This window comes from Thermobia domestica, chromosome 9 (assembly GCF_964235325.1).
Source record: "Thermobia domestica chromosome 9, izTheDome1.hap1.1, whole genome shotgun sequence".
Classification (NCBI taxonomy): domain Eukaryota; kingdom Metazoa; phylum Arthropoda; class Insecta; order Zygentoma; family Lepismatidae; genus Thermobia; species Thermobia domestica.
The window spans coordinates 246,527,555-246,548,558 of NC_137462.1; the positions used below are offsets into that span (position 1 = coordinate 246,527,555).

Consider the following 21,004-nt stretch of genomic DNA (forward strand, 5'->3'; position numbering starts at 1 on the left):
CTACTCTTCTCTCTTTTTGTAGCTATCACATCATTGAAGACCTTAGACAAGTTCAAGCTTCCCAAAACTAGACGAGTGAAATAAGTACGCGTACGGTAGCAGTCAAAAGTTTTTAATCACTTATACAGAATTAGTGGTGGAAATCAACCGCGCAAACCTGTCTGCAATATTGGGGGGACGGGTAAGACCATTCTCATTTTTTTTCCCTAAGCGATGTTCAAAATATTTATGAAGTTGAAAAACAATGCTCTGGAGGATCAAGGAAGCAGAATTGTCTTCAACATTGGGAGGCGGGCAGATTTCAGGCTTATTCTAGGGGACATCAATTTCATCTCACTTTCCTTTGTGGCAGTCGTACACAAATCATCACATTTCTCCCCCAAAACCACATTTCAAATCGGATTATTAGGGGGGGGGGACAGCTCCCACCAGTTCCAAGATTTGGAGGACGTCCCCCTCACCCCCCAGGGATGGAATTGTGATGGTACGCGAAGGGATAGCATCCCCTTATTTACAATTCTACATGTTTATGGATTTCGAGAGAAAACCTTTCATTGGACAGATACTTCCAATTAGAGTCACCGTACCCTTAATTCTCGAGTTCCATTTCCACCCCTGTATAGAATACAGTTTTAAAGCCCTATGAAAATAAACTATGCCCCACTCAGTCGAACGGAACAGATGGGCATTCCCGTGTTGGAGTCAGAATTTTCTGTGTTAATCCAGCATCGTGAAGCAGCTACGTCAATTAAAAGGTAGTGAATTATAGTCTAAAAATACTGAACAAACGGCGATGTGAGACAATGTACTGACTACACATTATCCAACCAAAATTCATTTCCCTGTCATATCCCTTCTCGGTTGCAACAGGCTGTTTAGCTTTAGTTCGTTTTATTGAACAGGATAAACAATGCATTTTCCTGTAATAACGTACCTATTGACAGAGAAAATATACACAAAATATGTCTTACATTGCACGTTTGAAGTTGTGTATTGGTCTCACTACTGACATGCCAATTACATACTCAGAAATCAATCGTCGAATTAAGCTGTGTATTGCCTTTGTTAATGTAAGCTGCTGAAAGAGCTATTTTGCAAGTAAACCCAAAAAGGTATCTACCTTGGTCATTTGTATCGTACTGTTCAAGATTTTGTATTAAATTTTGTCAAATTTTCACTGGCTTCTGTCAGCACTGTCAAAATATAGTTAAGAAAAAACGGGGTTAATGGAGATACGATGAATCAGAAATACCTACAGAGGTAATAACCATGTACATTTATATATGAGTAATTATGATGTATGCTTAAACATCACGCCTTTTAAAATACCTAAAATATACAAAACACAACATTGACAAAGTGAAAATGACCAAGGAATGGCAGCATCCATAGAAAGGTAGATATGAAGACCTTCATTCGAACGAAGAAATCTAAACTAAATGCGAACATGGGCACTCTAGATGAAGAAGTCACCACCGCAGTTTCCTACATGAATTTAAGTTTGTATACTGTGGAATCCCACACTGAAAACCTCAAGAAGATAGTGCTAGATATATTAATGTACACAGGAAATTGAGAAAGAACGTAATTAGTTTGCATTCACCTTACCCCACTAAACCTTCCTATTCTCTTACCTACGTCTTGACAATACTGACAGAAGAGAAAATTCTGTTTCATATGCTTTCTCAACAAATCCGTAACATGTTAAAGAAGAGCAAGGTGGGTACCCTCGAGTTTATGTATGTATTACAGTCTTCATTCTAAAGATTTGTAACTGCAACCTGACTTCAAATACTTATAAAATGTAACATTACTTTATAATTACTTACTTCATTAATACGTTCAGTCCAACCCATTCGCGCCAATCCTGCATAGGCTAATACTAACGCATCATAAGTGTTGTCATTATCTAATTTCTTAATCCTTGTGTTTAAATTTCCCCGCACATCTTTCACCTTTAGATGAGGGAACTTTCGATACAATTGAGCAGCTCTTCGCAAGGAACTTGTACCTGAAATTAAAATTAAGTAAATACTATTTTATATTCAACAATCAAATACGTTTTACACTAATTGAGTGATTATATAGTTTAATATCCTTTTCGGCACCAACGATATAAGGCGAAACACTTTCTAACATGGATTCGCGTCGAACGTTGAACCGCATGTTACTCGCTTAGGAAAGAAGAGACGCAAACAAATATGCTTTAAAAATAAAATAAATAACACGGATTCACAGAGCGCCCTTTGAGTTGGGGGACTTAATTTGGTACAAATGTTTTCCTTAGTTTCTATAGAATGATACGACCGAATTTTGAGAAATTCCACCCCGCTGTATGGAAGGTTTTAAAAAAGGGGCTTTCTCTATTACTATGAGAGTTGGGAAAAACCATGGTTTAAAAAACAAATAAGTTTTTTCTTTGTGTTTAAACTATTTTTTTTATTTCGTTTTACTTAGATTACATGTAGACAGACCTAAAGTTTAAAGTGCAATCCGAATCATTACCCGGTTTGCATCCGAGATAAATTATCCTCCATCTCTGGACTCGAATGCTGGACCCTTGATTACAAAGGCAACGAGCCTACTGGCTTATCCACGGAGGACACTTGATAGAAATACGTTGAACTGATCTTGCATATTGTGAATATTTTAAGTCACTTCAGAGGGACAAAAATATACGCAACTGCACAAGTGAGATTACTGTACAGAGTTAAACATATTAAAATAAATGGACACTTCCAAAAGACTACAGAGTACAGAAGATATAATTTAGTCGAAGTTAGTTCACTGCGTCAAAAATACAGCGACTTAATTTAATTTACACACCAATAAATAATAATAATATTATTATTATTATTATTATTAATAATAATAATAATAATAATAATAATAATAATAATAATAATAATAATAATAATAATAATAAAAAGAATAAATGTACGGATCGTTTGAGTTCAGTCTAGCTCTTAAGCATTAATACTTTTGACATAATTTTGATTTTAATAAACCACTCACGTTCATGTTTCCTAGGATTATAATGTATGAGAAAAGATCTTGTAGATGGCTTGATGATGACTTAAGTTTAACTCCTTGTTCAGCAGCAAGGCTATATGAGACGTAGAACTACTGATGAACGTGGAATCCCAAACAACATGAGCTTTCTCCGGTAATCGAACCCGAATCCCCCACGTTATCTAGATGGTTTGAGATATGTGGAAACATCACCATAAAGTTTGCACGATTTGTCGCATTTTTCTTTTAGTTTTTTTGTTTGTTTGTTTGTTTAAATCATTACCCTGCTTACTATATGTTTCTATTGAAATGCTGGATATATGTGCAAATTTGATGTGAGAGTTCTGTGAGATATATATAGAATATGAGAATCTGGTTTACTTAAAAGTCTGGATATTTCTTCTCAAAATGGGAAGGAAATTTTGCAGTAGCCATTAAAAGAAGTTTTTGTTATTCAGTATAACAAAGTGCCATTCGTCTTCCTAGCTAGTCCAGTAGCTAGCATATGTACGAGATCTCAGGCTCGATTCCTGGTGGAAGAGCATCGAACGAACTACAGTGGTTCAGATCCCACACCAAACTGTAGATCTTGTCCCATATAACCTTGCTCCTGACAAAGGATGTAAAGTGCATATTAATTAATCAATGCGTCACTCACTTCAACGTATTTAATATTGCAACGCAAAAAAGAAGGGTGAAGGGACGGTCAAATACTGACTGGGACTGAAAAATATGGCTAAAAGGAAAGTCAATGTGAAGTTGCCAGGAATAGTGTAAAAACACTCTCATCTCGGAGGTAATTAAAAATAGAATAAACTCGTCAGAATACAGTTTGAGACGGAATCATATTCTGAGAGACAGAGTGAAAGGAAAAAAGAGGGACAGAAGACAGCAACTGATGTAAGATATTAACTGAGGACAATACATAATAAAAGCTTCTTCCGTAAGTGATTGATCAGACAAGGGGGAAGGGGGATATAATGGTAAGCGCCCTTCCGGCAAAATTATTGACATAAGAAAATGATCTACCTATCCTAATAAATATTTATATCTACCTATACCGGGTGTATCAAAAGTCCGCAGAATAGGCGAACTCTGTTATGAATAAACATACGAAAAAATGGAAAAAGTTTTTTATAATAGGTAGTTTTCAATCTAAAATGGTGGAATTTCTCCAGTTGTACTGATCGTTTGGCCTCTACACTGGTAAGTCGTTCTATGTTGTATCAAAAAGTAACGTTTCTAGTTTAGCAGATGATTCGAGCGGAACGAAAGGACACGAAAAAATGACTCAGTGAACATGTACATCTTCTATTTCCAACTTTACCTTTTTTCTCCTATTTTTTTTTTTTTTTTTTTTTTCGTATCTTCACTCACAACGGAGTTTGCCTATGGCCCTCGACTTTTGATACACGCGGTATAGTATTAAGTTTTACTACTATTGCCTATCTTAAAAAAAAAAAAGTCTGTCTAAAGCCAAAGAAATTAATGCCTCAAAAGTTGAAAGTACAATTTTACATTAGGCTACATTAGACATTAATATATATGGTTGGCACACGCTTCAATTGTTTTATAGCTAATACCATAAAACGGAACACCTTTGGACATTTTCAAAATTTAAAACATAAATGACAGTACTATGTCACGCATATAAAATGCTTGCTCTGAAAATTTCAATATATTTATAACACAATATGGCAAACACCCAACGAAAATAACGCAGAAAGAAACAAATTATCACTGTCTGAAGTAGAATCTAAAATGAACAATTTTAGACACCTGCTAATCTTCAGTAAATAACTAATTTGATAGAAATAGCAATTCTAAATACAAAAAATTCTCATTTTCTTTTCATCTTAAACTGCCTCATCTAATAACTAACTGATTCATGCTAGCTTTGCTATATTGAATAACTTACACTAAAATTACAAATTGCTGAGCAAAGCAACGTTTATTTATAAAATAATAAATGGGGGACAGTTTCGGCAACTAATTGGACATATTAGCTTCATCAGACACTGTAAAATCAAGAGAGAATTGCATCTAAATATAACAGAATCCCAGGATTCTGTTTTCTGCGATTTTGTTGTATTTAGATGCAATTCTCTCTTGGTTTTACAGTGTCTGATGAAGCTAATATGTTCAATTAGTTGGCGAAACTGTCCCCCATTTATTATTTTATAAATAAACGTTGCTTTGCTCAGCAATTTGTAATTTTAGTGTAAATGCCTCATCTAATTTTTATCAACATTCAGATAGATGTAAGGAAAAACTGTATTTATTGCCAACCCTTTTTGAAACTTCAAGACAGTGATTTTTCACTGTCCCATTGATATTTCACAGACTTCTTCGCAAACGCACTTCTCTCCCTATTTGCACACTTAAGTCCTACCACTTCAAATTTGTTTTTATGAGGTACGCTGTAAATATGACAGGCAAAATTGTGAACCTTCTTCTTTCCATGAAGTTTCGCAATTATCAAAGTGTTAATATTTACTACTTGGGCACCATTCTCTTAAACACTTTGTTCACTGCCATCAATTATATTATCTACTTCATTTCCTGCTTCTGAGTTTTCTCAAAGAGCTGTCAAAAACTGGCAATATTTGCATCAATGATCCTTCTCGATTCTACCCTTATTTTTTTATGCTCTGACTATCTAAAAACTTCAAACTGTCATGCACATAAGTCTTGTACTTTCGAGTGCCAGTATTCTTGCTCTTTATCTGGCCATGTTCAAAGTTACGTCTCTTCTCCCCTCGAATAATGGAAGTATACTTTCATTCCTTCATTATTATAACATCATGCTGAAAATTTCTTTAAACAATAGCATATTCCTCATAATTAATAATCAACAAACAAATTCAACGTTTAGATTATAATAAAAATATTCGTACCTTCAATAAACGTTTGAAATATATATAAGTAAGTAAATACAGTATAATGTTCACATTTAGATAGGTACGTTTGTACAGTCATTGCTTTATAATGAACTTAATTAAATAAGAAATTGCCTTATTAGGATCGGTTAATTATTTTCTGCTTTTTACATATTATTATTATCTGCATTTTAGCGTTTTATTAAAATTATTTTTTGCTCTTTAGTTTTATTACAAACATTAACAAACTTTTGTTAATATATATCTTATTCATCTCACTTTCGGGCTGAAGAGAGATGATTATGGAAAAACTAGGAAATGAAAATGTGGAACAAAATGGGAGAGTCCTGAGTATACCCACGGTATAATGTACTTTTTACGAATTCACATGGACTAGAAGAGCGCTCTACTATTGAGTCACCTAATTCTCCTAGTGTCATGCAGTTAACGTTCTTTCAATAAAATGTATATCGCACATCCGGTGGAATACTGTTACCTGTCAAAAATACACATTTGTGGGAAAATGACTTTTAGAGTTGGTTATTCTATCAAAATCGCTCCCTTGAATACTGGTATTTCTGCCATCTAGAGGTTTATTTGTTTAGTTACATTTATACGAAAATCCCACCAGGTAGAGGTCACTTCTTTCTATCTAATGGCGATGATAACTAAAATTGTCATTTTTTGAGTTGTAACTCTTTTCCACCGGGTGTGCGATATGTATGCACAGAAAAGACATAACATTGAATGTTTCCGGAAGAGAGGAAATATTCAATATTATTAAACATGAGAGTAATTATAAAATTGTACTCAGTTCCAAATAATTAATTTATACATTACCTACAATACTTCCTTCAGGTAAAGTTTTTATCGTCTTTTCCTTGTGTTTGGGATTAAGAATTACAGCGTCTCTAGGGTCTTCGCGCCTGAAAAATGTACAAATAAAGAACCATTTGAAATGACTCATCTCTAGCACTAGATTCACTGCAATAAAACTTTCCATTTCTTTTAATGCAATAATTATTATTTCCCGGAGCAAGCATCAGGAGCTTATAGTTCCATTCCAGATGTATGTATGTCTGTGTATGTGGTACTTTATTTCTCGGTAACTACTGGCCGGATATGAACGAAATTTGGTGGCCAAGTTGTCCATCATCTAACGTACAAAGCTCGGCTCGGCTCAGCAACCACTGCACGCCGGGAGCTCCTGAGTTCGGTTCACCTCGGCTTGTTTTGTCAAGCTCCAAAATAGACATTAATGAACTCATCTAGTCACCGGAAAGTTCGGAAGCCAAAGTTCCGATTACAATTAGTTTTATAGATAATATGTAGGGTTGAGGTATTTCCAATCAAAAGCATGGTCAATTCTGTTACTGACAATAGTTTCTTGACTTTGTATGTTCACTGTAAGTAAATATATGTGAATTAAATTTTATCGGTATTAAAGTATTATCATCCATTTGTTGATACTAAACTAGTGTTGTAAATAGAAAAAAAACCGTTCGTATTTTTTCAGAAATGTACGTTTTTTTTAGAAAAAAAACATTGCCTCTCGTTTTTTTTCTAAATTTCGTTTTTTTTCAAATAGTCATTTGTAATGTATCTTACGTCATTTAAGTCTGAAGTATTTTTATGTAGGTGTAATTACCATAAAATGCAACATAAATTAAACACTAGATACTGATACGATACCAATATTTTACAATTTATATGAGTAGCGTACCTACTAATAATCCGGGTTTCTGTACTGTTTCACCAATATCAACGAAGAAAATTAACATTTGTTTTTTTCTCGTGAAAGTAGGCCTTTAATAAGTACGAAAATAATATCACGAACAGTATAAAATGCAAATAACTTGTCAAAAGGTAAAAACTAATACTAATTTGCCTACTAATATTTTTCTGAATATCATATATAAATAATCTGTCGACTAGATATATGATATGCATTGCTGGCTCTACCATAGGTGCAACACGCGCATTTCCATGGGGCTGCAATATCTGTCATAAGTAGAGATCGGATGTTTAGGCACTAAAAACCTGCAAAATAGGCAGGCAAATAGGCACTTAAAATTTAAAAAATAGGCAGTAAAATAGGCACTAAAATGTAACTCGAAATAATGAAGATAAATACTCAATACCATTAAAAAATAGATTCAAGTCATAGATAATGTTCAAAGAATATAGAAACATATTTGTTTGTTAAAGAATATCTTCTTTTACTGTATATATAAAAACGAGGCATGTTATGCATTCTACATAGTGGGTGAATCTGAAAGATGTGCATATACTTCGGGAGGTGATACGTGACATGAAAAGAAGACAAAAAGTTCTGTTGCATGTTGTCGAATTCTGCGTCGTGTTCGAGTGACAGAAGTACCAACTTGGAATCGAAAATCGAATCCTGACAATTGGAACGGGAAATAAAGTTGCTCACATACTTCAGGAGATGATTCGTGACATTCAAGAGGACTTTTATCTTCTTTTCATGTCATGAATCACCTCCCGAAGTATGTGAACATCTTTGAAGTTCATCCTGTATATATATTGTAACGTATGACGAGCTTGTGTTTACAAACACATAATATAAGTAAATATGTGTGCATTATATTACATAAATTATATATTTTCCCAATGAAGGCTTATTTTGAAGAAAATGCATAGAATAGGCAATATTAGGCACTAAAGCAATTATTTAGGCAGTAAAGGTCGAAATAGGCAAAATAGGCAAAATAAAATTCGCTTAAATCGAAACTATAACGCCCCATATAAACTTTAAAACGTTGTTTTTGATCATATCTAACTAACTAACTAACTAACTCTATGGCCTATGGAATCCGGAGGTTCAGTGCCGCGTTCACAAAAGCTCTCCACTGACTTCCATCCTTAGCTAATTGGATCCAGTTTCTACTTTGTATTCCTATCTCTGCGAGATCCATCTTAATATTATCCTCCCATCTGCGCCTAGGTCTTCCTAATGGTCGTTTTCCTATGGGTCTACCAGTCAAGACTTTGAAAGCGTTTCTACTTTCTTCCATTCTAGCTACATGACCTGCCCACCTAAGCCTCCTAGACTTGACGACCCTAACAATGTTGGGTAAACCGTATAAACTATGTAGTTCCTCGTTATGAAGCTTCCGCCATTCCCCATTCTCGTTCCTCTTGGGTCCGAATATTCTTCTCAGGATCCTGTTCTCAAATACTTTCAGTCTATGTTCTTCCCTCAGAGTAAGCGACCATGTTTCGCAACCATACAGAACAACAGGCATGATTATCGTTTTATATATTTTAAGCTTCAAATTCCTCGACAGAATTCGCGACGACAAGAGATTTTGAACCGAATAGTAACACGAATTCCCTGCTTTTAGTCGACATTTAATTTCTTCGTGAATATGATTTTCGTCTGTTAATATTGATCCTAAATATTTGAAAGTATCCACTTCATCAAAAGTATTATTTAATATTTTAACGCCTCCTTTTTGATCATATCTTTAATATTAAAGAATAGGCATTTTGCCTAACATCCGGTCTCTAGTCATAAGTATTTTATTTAAAATAAATATTTCTTTTCGGAGACAGACTTCATGATCATGGTAGCTAAATTTACTAAGCCAGGAGTGCCCACAAGGGGGGTGCTATGACGCAAATTGCGTCATTGAAATATTTGGGGGGTTAAAAATCTATATAATTATGCTTGAGAGTGTGTAAAAATTAATCGAAAAGATTTTTTTCCATGGAAGAACACCTACGGATAGACAATTGAGGGGGGGTGCGTCATGGACATGAGGGGGGTGGGCACCACTGACTAAGCTGATCTTCTATTTGAATACTACATTCATAAATTATGTTTAGGTCGCATTAGTTTAAGTCACATGATCAGTGCTAAAACAAATGGTAAAATAAATCCCAGAATAAATTGCTTGATTGTTGTCAAATATAGGAACTCAATTCTCGAATGCCTTTCCCCTTTGGTTAGTTATCAAAGTTCTGATATGAAAGCTTTTCTTGTCTTTGTCGCAAATAAGATCGTTATCATGGAAGGTGGAAACACTTTTAAAAAAAATAACAGATGTAGAAGGAAAATCAAGAAATAAAGGTAAAAGAGCTAGTTGCAATATAATTGCAAACTGATATGTTGAGATTGAAACTCGATATTGAATTCTATAAAAAGGATTACCATCTTTCAGATGTATTTGCTTTATCTTTCACTAACATAATAGATTAATATTTAAAGAAAAAAACAGACACAACAATATTGTACTTGTAGTAAGTATTTAAGCCTTTCTGACTGCGAGTGTAGTTTCCCTCCCTTTCGTTGTTCATGCTGGAGTAGCACACTTAAAATCGTGACTTTTAAGATTTGTTATTTCTGGATAAAGATTTAGGCGGCAAATTACGTTATTGCGCGGGCGACAAATTGCCTAGGGCCGGCCCGATAATATGTACACTCATGTCCACAATGATTGTCGCATATCTATAACTGTCTTCTTGTAAGAATATAATTTGATAATGATTTTGCAGGGTACTTTTAATACTGATACTTTGTGTATAATCGGAAAATGTATATTTGTGGTAAATTTCAAAGGAAAAGAATTATAAATATGAAAATGAGAAAGAGTAAAAGAAAGTGTTGCTAAATGGACAAGAAAGTTTTATTTTCGTTTTATTGTTCTTATTTACTGCTGTTTTGACATGAAATTTGCCACATACATGTCTTTGCCGATTATACACATACTAACATTATAAGAAATACCAGGCGGATTCGTTATCAAATTATATTCCTACAACAACATATTTATAGACATTCGACAATAATCTTGGACATGAGTGTACATACAAGACATGAATATAGGATGACATAATTTGAAGTAATGCAGGGTGTTTCAAAATGAATATTAGGGTTTTGAAACTTTGTAGTATTTATTACAATTAACTTACAATTATAAGTATTATCAAATAAAAGAGTAAATCCAACAGTTTTGTACACACGCATGCCATGCATTGTTTCCTCTGTCTGCCGTTAGAAAGAGAAAGTAGCAAAGATGGAGACTAGAGACCAGAAAGTTTTGTGTGTTTTAACTTTGCAAAGACTGAATCTGTAGTTACAGTGCAACCGTCTGTGTGAATTGAATGTTTTGTGCCATATGGCGGAAAGTTTATGGGCCTTTCTCATCTATTGACTCAATGTGTGCCATGTGACGAATGAAGCTCACATCGAACACTTGAAGCTAAAACTGTTTGAGGTGTTCTTTTATTTGATGTATTGTTTATAATTGTGTGTAAAATGTAATTAGTACTACGAAGACATAATTCCCCGATATTCATTTTGAAACACCCTGCATTTCTCAACATCAGTATTGGAACTAAGATGTAAAAAGGAGAGATTGTGATTGTTTACAACAACGATATTATTATTAGTCAAGACTATAATTACTACAACAACACAAGTTAGTAGTCAAAAAAAATGTAATTAAATGTACACTCATATCCCTTTCGGACCCAGGTGGCCAAAGTGGCACATACGGGTGTGTCAATTTTTTAATCCGTTCCTGTATGGTCACTAATTAAGATATCGGTATATATATTTTTTTGCCAAATATGGTTGGTCCATAGTTTATCATTTTAGTTTCTTTTTCTTCTGTGTGTCGAATTTCCCTCTCAAATTTCACCCCAGTCAAAAATTCGAGAATTTTCGAATTTTCTTTATTACTTTGCCCCTGTAGCTTCATTCGTTTTAGAGAGACCTCCTTAAGACTTGTCAGGTAGATACGTCGGATGGATACCTAATTGTTGACATCAATTGGACGGGCTTGCGCGCAGTGTTGCCAACTACGAAAATTAAAATCTCCTTAAATTTGGGCAAAAAATTCGAAATTTTTGTTATAAACCGTACCTATAGGTCCGAATGCAAGTCAACTTACGCCAGTCGAACATTTGTCTTACTGAACAAACTCGGGTACATATCGTTACAGTGGGGTAATTAGGGGACGCACGAAAAATTCGGATTAAGGATCTAACTCTTGATTTTCCCCTACTTTTCTCTTTATCGAAATATATTTTTCGTAATTAAAAGCATTGTTTCTTAAATATCGCCATGATACTTGTAGGATATATTAGTAATGTACCAGTGTTTATTTTAAGATAGTTTTCGTCTGTCTGGTAGCAGTGTTGCCAGCTACGGAAAATTTTAATTCAAGATGTCAGGGGAAAATTACGTGTTTTGTCTATTATATCCCTCTTGTTGGCTACATAGGAACAAAAGTACCAGTATCTGAAAGTCTTGTCTTTACCTTTCACAACGCGCTATAGAAAGTTTCAATAGGATAGTTAGGGGAAGTACAGTTAAGGTTTACAGTAGACCTTGTTCTCTAAGTGGAAAGATAACTGTGATTTTTTTAGGTAGACTGAAATATTTTTTAATGACCTGCTTACTTTATTAGATATCGTCACAATACTTGTAGGGTATATTATAGGGATACCAAAGCTTCTTTTAAGATAGTTTGTGTGAGTCTGCTAGCAGTGTTGCCAGCTACAGAAAATTTTAATTTCCGATTTTAGGGAGAAATTTTGGGAAAAAATTCCTTTTTGTCTCTTATTTCCCTCTTGTTGGCTACATTCGAACAAACGTACCACTGTCTGAAAGCCTCGTCCTTAGCCTACACAGCACACCATAAAAAGTTTCGGTAGAATAATTAGGGGAAGTACAGTTAAGGTTTATAATAAACTATGTTATGTAAATGTTAAGAAAATTGTGAATTTGTAAGTAGAATGAGATTTTTTTTTTTAAATGCTTACTTTGTTAGATATCGCCATGATACTTGTAGGAAGTATTCTTGGGGTACGAAGGTTTACTTTCAGATAGTTTACGTCTGTTTTATGGCAGTGGTTCCAGCCAAAACAATTAATTCCCGATTTTAAGTAAAAAATTTGGCAAATTTCCCTTTCTCCTCTATTATTTCCCTCTTGTTCGCTACGTTGCAACAAATGTACCACTACCTGAAAGCCTTCTCTTTAACCTACAGAACGCACCATAAAAAGTTTCAATAGGATAATTAGAGAATCTGTAGCCCCGGCATATCTGTTGGTTTTTGCTTCTGAGGCGTAAAAAATGTCAAAATTTCATGTGTATGGAAACAGAGAATTTTTTCTTTCTCTCTTTGAATGGAAGCCAGCAACTTTAGGTTTTCACTGTACCTTGTCAACGCACCAAAGAATTTTTTTAGGTGAGTTAGACCCATATGGCAACAGTGGTGCTAGATATAAAAAATCTTGAAATTCGGTTAGGGATTTTTTTGTAAATTTTCAACCCTACTTTTCCCTCAGTAATTTCCCACTCGCTCGCAACACTGCAATGTAACGTACACCAAAAAATAGCTACATTCCTTTTCTAAAAAACAAGGTCTTAACCATATCAATAGGGTAAATGGTTTTTGAGCAATAAGTCGCTAACTGACAAAGTAGGAAGACGCCAAAAATGATCTGGGTCCGAAAGGAATAATCACACGATTTTGCTCGTATAGGTACAAGGAAACAAACGATTTGTAAGTTACGAGGGCTTCGACTCAAGTACTATTGATTATTTCAATAATCTTCAACATAAATCAATAAATAATAGCTGCCAGAAAAAAAACAGACATTTGAAAAAAAACATGAAAAAGAACGATGTTTTTTATTGAAAAAAAACTTCACAGAAAAAAAACCGTTTTTTTACAACACTACACTAAACGCTAAGAGCTTCTTTCACAAATCTTTTACAGCAGTACATTTAGGAATGAGTCATACAATCAATGAAGATATCAGAAAATAATTTTTTTTTTTTTTTAATGGAGAGAAAATGAGAAATCACTTCAATTTCTCATAATGTTAATATAAAGGATTTTTTCCTCCGAAAATATTTTCTGCACCACAGAATCGAAACAGAATTCTGATTATTTTACCAACAAAAATTAATCATATCTCTCTGTTGATGGAACATTTTTCAGCCACTGATACTAAACATTTAATAAAAATGAAAAACTTGGAAGAACACAAGTAATTACTTCTTTCGACTGTCAAATTTTTAAAAGTTCAGTAATAAGTTATCCATTTTTTTTTCTTAAAACGAAAGACAGTTGAGTATACAAACGCCAATATTTGTTAATCTCACACCCCGAAATTTTGTTCCATTCCTTCGTCAGCTCTCAAGAGTTTCAATTACTGTAATGCCTGTCCTATTTTTAACAATCTTCATCGCTTTCACAGAAAAGAAGATTCTCTAGTACTATGCCCATTTCGTTCATGTGTCGCAGCAGCAACTATATGTTTTCTTAATTAACTAAGATCTAAAGTGCCTGAAATGTTCATAAGCCAACACCTCCGAATCCAAGCCCAAGTTCATTGATATGATCCAACGTCCGTTTAATCGTGAATTTACTATATATGTACGGGATGCGTGATTACTGTATATACACGAATATCAATTTATACTTTTTTGTGTTTATATTCCTAAAACTATACTCTGAACAATTATAGTAGAAATTTAATATTATCAGATAAAAGCACACTTTTTTATATTTGTGCGTGAATAATTTACTCTTTTCACTATACTTACTTGCATATTGCACCAATTATCATCCCAGGAGGAAGAGTCGTGGGAAGATCTTTCAAAGAATGCACTACTAAATCAACATCTTTATTTTCTAATGCTATTTCAAGTTCTTTAGTGAATAAACTCTTCTGTCCTATCTTAGATAAAGGTTTGTTCAGGATTTCATCTCCTTTGGTCGTCATTGTAACTGCAAATATATATTTTCATTATTAAAAACACTTGGACACTTGATATCGATCATATGTACAGTCTTGTTCAAAAAAATCTTGGTCACCCACCTTACTTTAAAAAGCTATATTCTGCTAACCATACATAGGAAATTTAAATATTTTAAATAAAGATCTCAATTACCTTAAGAAAATAAACATTTGTTTTATTTAATTCCAAATATGGGTTGAGGACAGAGCATTTCAAAGAGAAGCGAGTGGCCAGTTTATGAGACGTGGATCTACAGCTTAACATAGGATACACGAGCTCCTACCGGGAATCAAACCCGAGTCTCCTACGGCAGAGACACATCAATTCACATACAATACAAAGTACAAATTAGGAAAATAAGTCATTATTTTCCAAGGTTAGAGAAATTCAGGATTTCACGATGAACCACTTCCCACATATGAGGGAGCATCAGAAACTGAAGTTACAAGGCCAATATTTCTGGAGTTTCGTCTTTTATAGAGGAATAAGGAATGTGCGATAATTTTACTACATGAAGTTGGCAACCGTCCAGTTTCAGCCACTCGCCACCTACGACACTAGTGTAGGTAAACACAAATGGCGACTCGTTTGGAAAACTCGTCTCGCGAACAAGTCCGCTCAGTTCGATTTCTGTGAGCGAAACATGTAATCGCGGCTGAAATTCACCGGTATCTGATAGAAGTTTACCGAGAGAGTAATATCTCGTCAGTATGTCGCAGAATGGTGTCGAAAGTTTGCGGCTGGTAGATAAAGCGTCACCGACGAGCAGTGCATCCCAGAAGACTACCACGCTGTTGAAGCAGTTTCAATGGGACATCATCGACCACCCTCCATACAGCCTGGACCTCGCTCCAAGCGACTTTAACCTGTTACTGTACTTGAAGGAGCACTTAGGAGGTCATCGCTTCGCTTCAGACGGGAAGGTAAAACACTTCGTGACGAAGTGCCTCAACACCCAAGAACAGAACTTTTACCAGAAGGGAATCCTCAAACTCATCCCACGATGCGACAGATGCCTCACCGATATGGAGACTATGTCGAAAAATAACGTAATGTATGTACTATCTGTTGGCTGTATTGGTTGTATGAAATAATATATACACTTTTCACTGCAGGCTTTGCAACCCTACATTCTGATCACTCCTCGTATTAACACATAAAACATCATGACATGCACAATTTTACCACCAGTACACGCTCCTATACCTTGAGATGGTTCTCGTACTTTTATATTAAGGGTCTTCACTACAGCGAAATTAAACTACCGCTAATTTTAGAGTTTTTCTGTAATATCTTCAAAACAAGTAAACATATTCGAAAAGCAGAAACATTGTGAACTAGACAAAAGGATTTTGCATGTGATACCTTTATCACAATTCACCTATCTGCTTTTGATATGCCGCTATTTACAGAACCTGCAAAAAATGCTAAATCCATCTACAGTTGCAAATCGAAAGCAGATGGATGAGTTATGATAACGGTATCACATGCAAAATTGTATTGTCTAGTTCACTACGTTTCCGCTTTTCAAATATTTTTATTTGTTTTGAAGATATTACAGAAAAACTCTAAAATTAGCAGTACTTTAATTTCGCTGTAGTGAAGACCCTTAATAAACAGAGCACAAATCTGATCTAAATTACTTCTAATTAACCTCCTTAAACCACAGACACAGAGATAAGATGATCAAGTTCTAGGTAGGTCGCACGTTTCAAACCCGACCATGGAAATATGTTTTTCTATTGATTAATTTATTTTAATTTCAAAGACTAATTTTGTCACGACACATGATACTGCGTTTTTTAAACAATAATACATCTTTTATACGACAAACAACACATCAATACAATCGTTGGCAGAACTGGACATCCTGACAAAGTTTTTGACATAGTAAATTGTACAAAATGATATTCACTTCTGTAGATTGTATATCCATGTAAAAATATGTTGTAATACTTATACAAATTTGAATAACAACTCACGAAGAATAATACCCTGTTATACACATGGATTTAGACCATGATTCTGTTCTACTAAGCCTTTAGCGTGGGAGATCCAGGTTCGATTCCCGGCGGAAGCTCATGTGGTCCGGATTCCACGTTAATCAGTAGGTCCCGTCTCAAATAGCCTCGCAGCTGAGAGGGACGTTAAACTCAAAATCAACTCAACTCAACTCTTTTCTACTAAGGGTTAATTATAATGTACATTAACTTCAATTCAAAATTCACGTTCCACATTGCTACTGAAATATTAACAAAATATACAGTAAAAAATGCTGCAATCCAATTGTATTGACCTGAATATCCTAAGATGAAGTAAATATTTAGAGTGAACTCTATATATGTATCAGCGTTTATAATTATTATTATTACTGTGTGTTTTTTGTGTAGGAATTTGGAAAAAATTAAATTTGGATCGCAATTTATAATTTTTGTATAGCATTTTTTGGCAGCAATGGGAATGAAAATTATTTATTTTGCAGTTTTACGTGGATATGAAATAATAAACAAATGTCGTATATAATAAAAACATTAATTACAAAGAGCAGAACAGAAGGAAAGTAATGACTGTTTTAAAGTACTAACTTTGCCAATCTACAAACTGTCTAAGATGGTAACTGGATTTGAACTGTCCATATGGTACTTTTTATAAAGTCCTGAATCTATAATGCCGTCAAGAAACGGGTATTGACATTATGCAGCCCGCTAAGTGAATCTATATTTTTATGACAAAATTACAACAGCTTAATTTCACAGAAGTGTTAATTTCCTAAGTTCTTGTAACCAGATGAGTCCTGATCAAGTCTGTTCTTCCATTTTTTAAACTGTAAACCGAACATTACTTTTCTTTCACGTTATTTCAACGCAAAATATGTTTATGTAGGAAAGGATATTTCTGGATCAATGCTATGAAATTACTACGCAGATGTCTCATTTATGGACTACTTATCCCAGAGCTTGAAATAATGGAAGGACAGAAAAGGGAGTATTACTGAAGTTGGGCGTTTTCGCTAGTTTGAAAAGTAAGCTCACATCCTGCATTTCGAAAGTCTATTGAGACACTTTATTGCGATATATTATAAAAATCGAAGTTCACAATGGTCTCTATCTCGCCAATATATCCAATCTTCAGCAATATGGTGGGTGTCTAGTCCACAATGGCTTGATATACTATTAAGAACCAAAGAGCTACCTACAAAGCCAGAAGAACAAAATTTTTGAATATAGTGCTTGAAGTTTTAAATTAATGTGCAAAATCGAATTTTCTAACGACCTGCTACAATTTTCTGTTTTAATTAATCTTTATTAAAAGACTATGTGCTTAAATTATTAATAGTTATGATGATTATTAAATTATTTTGAAGAAAGTGAATCAGAACAATAAAAAAAGTACAATGTGGGTTATCGAATTTTTTGACCGCACACTTCAATTATGATCATAGGTCATCGCGCTCTGTGGTGTAACTCCCAGAAATGAAGCGTCCATTCAGAGGATGCCATTTTGACAGTAGGGATGACCTCATTTCTGAGGTTGAACTGTGGTTTCAAAGCCAAACAGCACACTTTTACAAAACGGGCTTACGGAAAGTAATGAACCGTTGACAAAAATGTGTCAATAGCCACGGTGACGACGTAAAGAAGGACCAATACCATCATGGTGTCAGAGCTTTCCAGAGTGGATTCCTTCTGGGTGATTGCACGAACTTTTTTTATATCCCCTCGTATATACAGGGTGGTAGGTAACTCCACCGACAAACTTTGGGAGGCGATTCCTTATATGAAATGAAAGGAAAAAGTTCTTATAAACATAGGTCGAAAAACGTCTCATTTCCGAGTTATGAACCGCCGAACATTCGAAAAATCATGTTTCGAAACGCACTGCCTTAGAAACTATAGGATCTATAACAAGCCGTTTAAGGAATTACACAGGAACTAGTATGCGAATTATCTAAATATCCATGGTTTACCATCCTCCGTTATCGGCGAAACGAATGCGTTATTAGTACTTAAAGGAGTATCCCTATACCTCAATTTCCTTTTTACAGTTCGTTTCGCCGATAACGGAGGATGGCAAAACATGGATATTTAGATAGTTCGCATACTAGTTCCTTTGTAATTCCTTAAACCGCTTCTGTAGTTTCTAAGGCAGAGCGTTTCGAAACGTGAATTTTCGAATTTTCGGCGGTTCATAACTCTGAAAGGAGACGTTTTTCGTCCCACGTTTATTAGAACTTTTTTCTTCCATTTCATATAAGGAATCACATCCCAAAGTTTGTCGGTGGAGTTACCTACCACTCTGTATAAGGTAACTAACTCTATAGCCTATGGAACACGAAGCTTCAATACCGCGTTCTCAAAAGCTTGCCACTGACTTCTATCCTTAGCCAACTGGATCCAGTTTCTACTTCTTATTCCTATTTCTGCGAAATCTATGTTAATATTGTCCTCTTATCTGCGCCTATGTCTTCCTAATAGTCGTCTTCCGATTGGTCTTCCAGCTAAGACTTTGAAAGCGTATCCCTTCGTGTATATTATATATATATATAACGGTCAAACGGAACGTAAGGTCACTAAATGTGACATGGGAAACATGTTATGTGAGGGATTCTAAAACACTCGAACCCATTTTCCAACAATGCTGTGTTGTGGATATGGTGAGGACCAAAGGAACAGCCTGCTGACGTGAAAATGTTGCTTTTCCATTTAACATTGGACGCATTATCAGCGTGGAGCCCACATGGCTAGTGCAGTTGGAAAAATTCCACCATTTTACACTGAAAACCATTTATGTCCATCAACTTTCCCCTCCTTCCATTCTTTCGTATCTTTACTCAACCAAGATGATTCTTACCTCGGTCGGCCTAACTATAGTAACGTTTCTTACAAGAACAATCTTAAGAACTAATTTTATATATATATATATATGTATGTATATACAAGCCTAAATAATAGTTAAAGGATGTTTTGGCTGCTCGTAGCTCTTTTCCTTTTACTCATAATTCTTTTATTACATTTGATGTAACAAATGACTTCCCCAAAATTTTAACATTATCATGAATACACCCTATACGTTTTGTACTTTATTACGAACATAAAATATGTCAAATCTTACCTATATCAAATACATAATCAGGATAGAGTTCCTTCAATTTGTCTACTACAAAATTAGTCTGTTTCATCGCCAACTGTAATAAAAGAAATGCAAAATAAAAATACAGAATCGACTAAAAATTTTCCACACTTTCAATTCTGGTTGAACTTTTCAATTTTGTATTATACCGGGTGGACCATTTATCTTTATACATCCTTGTAGCTTTAAAACTAATGGACAAAATACACAGAAATTGACGGATTTGAAACAATGTTGATGAACTTCATCAAGTAGATATAGTAAGCGCAAGGAGGGTAAAGCGATGAAGATTAATGTGTACCTTGAAACTACCGGCAAGATCATTGTTTGGCATACTCTGTGATGCTACAAGATCAAAGTGTTGTCAACTCAATATAAAGTTCCGTTTTGTCAAATGATACTACGTCAGGTTATTACGTATTTTAAATCTACATGTAAAACGAAAACATATAATATGAAACTTATTACGTAGTGTTGCAAATTCAGGCTGAACAGTGTTGCGTTCAGTCAAATAATAAAATTTATGTTTAAAAATGTTTGAAAATAAAATCTCCAATTTAAAGACGATAAGGAAAAAAGCGGGATAACGTTTGTCTCTGGCTCTGGTTTTGTCTAGTGCTCGTAGCTGTTCTACTCACCACTTACAGCGCTGGTAGTGCCTGAATGCAGATGCAGGGTGATCATCTGTGACGGGGCACAGTGTATTAGGTAAATGGTTAAAGTGTAGCTCGCAGAGGGTCCAATGTGACCTAGTAATACGTATAATACTGAAAATGGTTTCATGTTTAATTAGTGAAAAGAAGTACATAAATTACTGTAGTTTTTTTTTTTTCTAATGGAAATTCAATATAAAAATCCTAACCACTAATTTGTACGTATTTAGATATATCTGTTTTGAGGCAAAAGTGAAAAGGTGAAAAAAAAAAAAAAAAAAAAAAAAATGATTCGAAGTCTAGTTTGTATGTTAGTGTTAAGTTGGTTCTTTGACGAATGTTGTTTGACATGCTTTGTGTTCTGAGTACTGATGTCTTTGATAAGAAAATGGTAGCCATTCTGTGAGGGCAAATGCCTTTTGATTGCGATTTGTGATATTGGCTAGATTAGCTGTTTGATAACCCGTCTGATTAGTTTTTGCACCTTTTAAATTTACAGCTAACCTACAAGACAAAAAAGCTAAAACAGAATGGAACTCTGAATG

At 34.6% G+C, this 21,004-nt stretch overlaps 1 protein-coding gene across 1 annotated transcript in view; it reads right to left on the reverse strand.

Annotated features, from left to right (window-relative positions):
* The window catches only part of Hmbs (porphobilinogen deaminase-like protein l(3)02640), a 33,214-nt gene that overhangs the window by 4,529 nt on the left and 7,681 nt on the right, over positions 1-21,004 (reverse strand). Inside the window, exons 2-5 of the mRNA XM_081725970.1 lie at positions 19,789-19,861; positions 14,482-14,665; positions 6,732-6,817; positions 1,830-2,011 (exon numbers count right to left, since the gene is read on the reverse strand). Coding sequence (XP_081582096.1) covers positions 1,830-2,011; positions 6,732-6,817; positions 14,482-14,665; positions 19,789-19,861 — 525 coding nt within the window. The remainder of the gene's footprint in view (positions 1-1,829; positions 2,012-6,731; positions 6,818-14,481; positions 14,666-19,788; positions 19,862-21,004) is intronic.